Below are 6,846 nucleotides of genomic sequence, written 5' to 3'. Positions count from 1 at the left end.
TGCCACCAAGTAAATAACTAAAATACCCTTTTGTTTTAAAAAATAATTCCTTGCACTTTGTTCCTTCACTGATGATGATTGTGACTTGGCCCTAATTGAGAGTCTTGAGACTGCCCATAGGCCATAGTATGCAATGATATGGTCCACTTACATGATATTGGCACGATCCACATAGTCCATTTAGTAAGCTCCCTCCAATCCAATGGCTACGATTGTTCGGACAGAAACATAACCCAAATCCACATGGGGTTCATTGGATGTACGGTAAATGTTTTCCAAAAGCATTTTCGGGTGGCACCAACCATGGTTTAAAATTTAAAACCATGCCACCAACTAAGTAACTAACAAGTGAATGAAATCCGCGACATCCCCACGATGGGCCCATCCCTAGTAGATCCCAAAAACATAAGCTGAAAAACGCTGGCCTCATCCCACCAATAAGATGAGATGTAAAATGGTAGACCCCACCCTATGCATGGGTTTGGGTGGAGATGATGGCCGACCACATCAAAACATGAGATGTAGAATGGGGGGAGATTCCGGAAATTGAGACGAAATTTCAGATTTTTTGGACAAATCAACCCAAATTTTGGAAATTTTGGTCGAAATTTCGACCAAAATTTTTTACCTTTAAAATATAATTAAAACGCGAACTTTTGACTGAAATTACCGAAATTTCGGTAATATCCGCCGAAATTTCAACTCACACCAAAAGCTCCCACTTCTTTATTTCGACCAAAATTTCGGAATTTCGGTAGAAATTTCGGAAATTTACCTGACCGAAACCGTTCCGAAACCGAAATTTTAAACCATGTTTATAACAATAGTAGAAAGATATAGAATAAATAAAATTTACAGGAGGGACATATCGATTGCTGTACTTGCATGGTACAACATGCGCTGCTAATCCATAATGATCAGGTATAAAGATGGATGGACGTATATTCATAATGTTTTGATGCTTTCTTAGTGTATATGTAATTTTGTAATGTTTCAGTTTTGGGTTTTATTTGTCCAATCAGGGCATTAGGATTTTGTTTTATGACTGCTACTGTGATGTCTTTATAGCATTGTGATTTTGAACCTCTCCTGTGGCATTCATTTTTTCCATGTAAGGTTTTTATTAAGATTATTTTTATTTACTATGGTCTATCACTTTAATGATCAATAGTACAAGGTAATTTTTGGGTTGTAAAGTGGGGTATGGAGGTAATGTAAGACCAAGACCGTTGATCTTGTAGAACATCAAGAGTTGGCATGCAAGGTTTTGGTTCTAAATGGTATGGATGCATGGTTGTAAGATCAAGACCGTTGAACCTGTAGAACATCATTCTGGGCTTAATTCTGCCCATTCCACCCTAAATTCCGGAGTCAACCATTCCACTCACTTGTTAGAACCAAACGCTGGAATCAGCTTAACAGAGTAGGATGCCGATTCTAATTCCCTATTCTGGTGTACCAAACGCACCAATTAGAAGCCTTGGCAATTTGGTACACCCCTACAAAGAATACATGACAAGGATTAACTCAAATTAGAAGCTTTGGAACCTTTTTTGCACCTATAGTTACTATATTGAGTGAATAATTGCAAATTTATCCAAAGAACCATGAACTTTTGTGACTCATTCTAAACTTCATAGTTTGGAATACATTAAAAAAAAAAAAAAAAAAAACTCACAATTTTTAAAATTAAATGTACAATTCCTATATATTTTCAAATAATTCATCAATTCCTATGCATAATCATAAAGCAAATAAGAAATGCAAAAAATATTTCACAAGTAGTAGTGAAAAGTGTATCAACAAATCCATTGTGGATTAGCGTCTGTCTTATTTAGAAAAAACAAAATAAGTATACTAACATTTTTGGTAGGTAAGCAAACGTAGACTTGCATAACCAGATTCGACCAAAATTCAAACTTGTAGTTATGGCTACATCTTGTAAAAGTAACTAAAATTTGGTTACAATTTCAAACAAGCAATGTCTCAGCATTTGACGACACATTAAGACTTAGGACAAAATGATTAGAAAAAATAAAAAAGAAACCAATGATAATAAAAATGATCACTACCTACGACAGATTTGGATGGAGCCAGATCGGCTATGTCATCCACGACGGAGAGTTAGGATAACATGGTCATCAGTAAAGTAGATTCAGTTCCCCGTCAACTGGGGAAAATCACAAGCAGAGAGAAGGAGCAATTCGAGCCCAAGAACAACACCTGGTCACCTACGCTTTCAACTTCGATCCACGTTCTTCTGTTCTGGTCCAATTGAAAAACTTTAAAACAAGATGTCCTCGTACTCCATTCCAAACTTTACGGATCAATATCTTCATCTGACAATATCGATCTCTCTCCTCGAAGATATCTTAAATACTCAGGATGGTACTCATGGTATCTGAATACCTTCAACAACTCCCCAGATGATTCCACTACATAAATCTTATTATACCCTCTATCTTCTTCTGGGTCAACTATTGTAAAGTTGGGTGAATCGTTGGAAGCAAAGTCACAAGCTACAACAACACCCCAATTAGTGATGCACTAGAATTGGCCCTTGCAATATATGACATCTTCATATGGACCCCATTGATTCTCTAAAGTAGTCCAACCCACATCTCCCGGTTTGTAGAAGGAAAATAGCAACCAATTAGTGACAAGGGTGACAACAATGTAGTCTGGTGTTGAAATAGGATCTGCTGATAAAACAGTCTAGCGCATATACCTATAGTCCCTTGGTTTTTCTAGCTCACAAGTCATTTGGGGGTATGTGAATTTATCAAGTGAGGGAAGCTGGATTTGTGTTTTTGAAAAAGGATTTAAAATATGAACATTGGAGTTGTCATCTACGTTGACGACCCATCCCTTGGAAGACCCGCAGCACCATTTACCATGAAATTATGGTATTTGAATATCATAAAGCTTGTTTTCAGGGATGCTGAAGAACTTACGAGATTCACTACGCACTTCATCAGGGAGCATCAACTGTGGAAATTGATGTTTAGAGAACAACCGATGACGAAGTTCTGACTTCTCGTCCATGTCACTGCTAATGTGTATCTTCTTGGTTTTGATTGGATTTGCAGCTGAGAAAAGGGAAAAGGCATTGCGATAAACAAGTTGAGCATATAAAAAATAAATATAAATATGTAATGGAGATTGGGAGCCTCATTGAATAGTCTCTAAAAATTATTTGAGAAAAAAAAACACATTTGCATATAATCTTATTATTCAAATAAGAGATATAATAGTTGTAGACATATCCCAGAAATACATGGTTAATGACTTCCAAAGAAGCCTCAATGTCCCATTTGCAAATATACATTCAAGTAAATCCAATATTAGTGGTATCCAAAGGGGCTCTTATTCTCCTAATATAATTTTAATTCTTAACCCTATAATATAAATGAGTGATTAGCCCTAGTATATTATCTACTACTATATAGCTAGAGAAAAAAGGAATTTCTTTTCTTTTTCTGTGAGATTTACACATCAACATTACTCTTTTACCATTAACCCCTTTGCTGATATCTAACATCTATCTCTATGAGAAATTATTTGAGGGTAAAATCATAATCTGCATACGAAAAGTACCGACCCGGGTACCTGTCTATGACAATTACGAAAAAAAACTACCAAGAAGAGGTAAAGACATATGATAATGATGAAAGAACTACTTTATATTACTCATGCAGGACACTTGCAAAATATTGACGGATTCCGGGCACTTGAAGAGGAACAAAAATTATGAAAACCTCTATCGATTGGAGGGCTAGGATCAGCCTATATCGATTGGAGGGCTAGGATCAGCCTATGGAAATGATTTTACGGGCACAACCGATTGATGTTGTGTTCCATCACATGGACGGTTTGAATCAACCTATAACCCGCTATAGATCGGAGGGTTTGGATCAACCTATGAAAATTATTTTTCGGGCACAACCAATGTAGGCAGTGGCCCATCTACTGGACGGTTTGGATCATCCTATGGTATGGGCCATACCGTACATTTTAATAAAGTGAGGAGTGCGATCATCAAAATTCGGTGAGTAGTGCCATTATAAAATATGGTACTGAGGACAATAGCACTATATATAATTTGAAACCATCATTGTTACTTGGATGTTCCCACGCGGGTCGGGTTGAACCCGAATTTGGGTTGGGTCGGGTTAAGCTTTTTCGCAAATCAGGTTGGGTTGGGAAAAAGCAACCCGAATTGGAAATCGGGTCGGGTCGGGTCGGGTGGGGCTGTTGGGCAACCCGACCCGACCCAAAACCCCAATTTGGGTTCCATCTGAAGAAGTTTTGTATATGTGTTTTTCTTTTTCAACATTGAAATAGTCTCCACAGTCCACAATGGACAGTTTGGATAATCCTATGGTGCGTGCCATACCGTACTTTAATAAAGTGAGGAGTGTGATCATCAAAATATACTAGTGCGGATAATATTTCCATTTGTTAATTGTTAGTCCCTGTTTGGTTTGGATTTTGAGAACCGAATGTGAGTTAAAAACTGATTATTGGTGACTCACTATTGGTTCTCAAAATCCAAAACAACCCAGCTTGAGTTGAGGTGGTCAACAATTGGTACCATATCAAATCGGGTCAACCCGACCCGAATTGGAAATCAACTTGGGTTGGGTTGAGGAAATTGCAAATCGGGTTGACCCAGTCGGGTCTGAAATTGGGAATTACTTTTCCTTATTCACTATGTGCGGAAAGTTTGATATTACGGAAAGTTTGATATTACGAATGCAGGACACCCTAAAAAATATTGACGAATTCTGGGCAACTTAAGAGGAACAACAATTATGGAAACTGCTATAGATTGGAGGGTTAGGATCAGCCTATGGTAATTATTTTACAGGCACAACCTATTTATGTTATGTTCCATTAGATGGACGGTTTAGATCAACCTATGATGTGGTCTGTACAATTCTTTGTCGTATGCACTGGGTTTTTTGCTAGTATACTATATAGCAGAAGAGAAAAGGAGAGAATTATTTGAATTTCTCCCAAAATTCTATGAGAATTACACATTACTTTTTTTGACTTTTTTTAACAACGGCACCTATTCAATGCACATATTTTCAATCCTACTCCTTCCTTTATGCTTTTTAACAAAGGCACCCATTAAAGCCACATAATTTCAATCCTACCCCCCTCCTTTATGCTTTTTTTAATTATGGAAACCTCTATAGATTGGAGGGCTAGGATCAGCCTATGGAAATGATTTTACGGGCACAACCTATTGATGTTGTGTTCCATCACATGGACGGTTTGGAGGTCCGTACAGTTCTTTGTCGGCTCGTGCATTACACTGGGTTTTTTACTAGTGTATATATATATATATATATATATATATGTGGAAACTGTTGGTGAGCTAGCTTGCCCAATCACATGGGTTCCACATTTTGGGGAGTGATCCAAACCATTCATTTGCAAGGCCTTATCATAGATAGGGGGTGGACCAAAAATCAGCTCCATAGGATCATCCTAACCCCTCCATTTGTGGAGGACAAAATGGGGCAGATTTGTGTCTGTCCATTTTTGTCCTCCACAAATGGAGGGGTTAGGATGATCCTATGGAGCTGATTTTTGGTACACCCCCATCTATGTAAGGGACTTTCAAATGAATGGTTTGGATCATCCTAACAAAGTGGGGCCCCATGTGATTGGGCAAGCTAGCTCACCATAAGTTTGGTGAGCCAACAGTTTCCTCAATATATATATATATATATATAGCAGAGGAGAAAAGGAGAGAGTTTTGTCCATTTAACACGTCAATGTGGATGATTTTTACCATTTTTTGCCATCCCCACATATCTGTATATACTATCTATGTGAGGGTAAATAAGGTATGAATGTTCCGAATTATTTGCAAAATCTGTGGCATTAACACCTCGCTGGTAATTTCGAATCTTGATTTGCTAGCCACCTTCTCCAAACGCTATGTCTTGCCCATCCTTTGCAATTGTATGTATTCAGAGATTTGTCTTATTAGATGTGATGAAAATCTGCACGGAAATACTATTTCTTGAAAGCTTGCTAGCAATAATACGTAAAGAAAGAAGCTAGCAATAATAATCATTACGTAGTAAAGTTTGGGAGGGAAATTATGGACAACGGGTACCTGGATATGACAATTAAGGAAAAAACTTCAAAGAAGAGGTATCAAAATATGACAATTACGAAAAAACTACTTTTCCTTATTATTTTTTAAGGATATTACGAATTCCGCACACCTGTAAAAACAACAGATTATGGAAACCTTTATAGATTGGAGGGCTAGGATCAGCTTATGGAAATGATTTTACGGGCACAACCTATTGTTGTTGTGTTCCATCACATGGACGGTTTGGATCAACCTATGATGTGGTCCGTATAGTTCTTTGTCGGCTCGCGCATCGCACGGGGTTATATATATATAGCAGAAGAGAAAAGGAGATAATTATTTGAATTTCTCCCAAAATTCTATGAGAATTTCTCCCAATATTTTCAATCCTACCCCCTCCTTATGTTTTTTAACAAAGGCACCCATTAAAGCCACATAATTTCAATCCTACCCCCCCCCCTTCTTTATGCTTTTGTAATTTGTAATAAAAAAAGTGGACAAAGTCATGTTTTTTCTTTGCAAAATTAAGGATTGGGTACATATGTTACATAATACTACGGATTTTTGCGAACATTACGTAATACTACGGATTCAAGATGCCTTTCAGAATATTGACGAATTTCGGGTACCTTAAGAGGAATAACATATTATGGAAACCTCTATAGATTGGAGGGCTAGGATCAGCCTGTGGAAATGATTTTATGGCACAACCTATTTCTGTTGTGTTC

At 37.4% G+C, this 6,846-nt stretch overlaps 1 protein-coding gene across 2 annotated transcripts in view; it reads right to left on the bottom strand.

Moving 5' to 3' along the window:
• Window positions 1–1,785: 1,785 nt before the first annotated feature.
• Window positions 1,786–6,846, bottom strand: part of LOC143856403 (uncharacterized) — a 30,589-nt gene continuing 25,528 nt past the window's right edge. For both annotated transcript variants that reach the window (XR_013238189.1, XM_077366602.1), the window contains one exon: window positions 1,786–3,089. Coding sequence is in view for 1 of the 2 variants with exons in the window: in XM_077366602.1 (XP_077222717.1) it covers window positions 2,985–3,089 (105 nt within the window). In the remaining variant the exon portion in view is untranslated. The remainder of the gene's footprint in view (window positions 3,090–6,846) is intronic.

The sequence above is a fragment of the Tasmannia lanceolata genome, unplaced genomic scaffold (assembly GCF_043159265.1).
Source record: "Tasmannia lanceolata isolate RefF3 unplaced genomic scaffold, GAP_Taslan_0.1 ptg000023l, whole genome shotgun sequence".
Lineage (NCBI taxonomy): Eukaryota > Viridiplantae > Streptophyta > Magnoliopsida > Canellales > Winteraceae > Tasmannia > Tasmannia lanceolata.
This window is presented reverse-complemented; position numbering and strand designations above follow the sequence as displayed.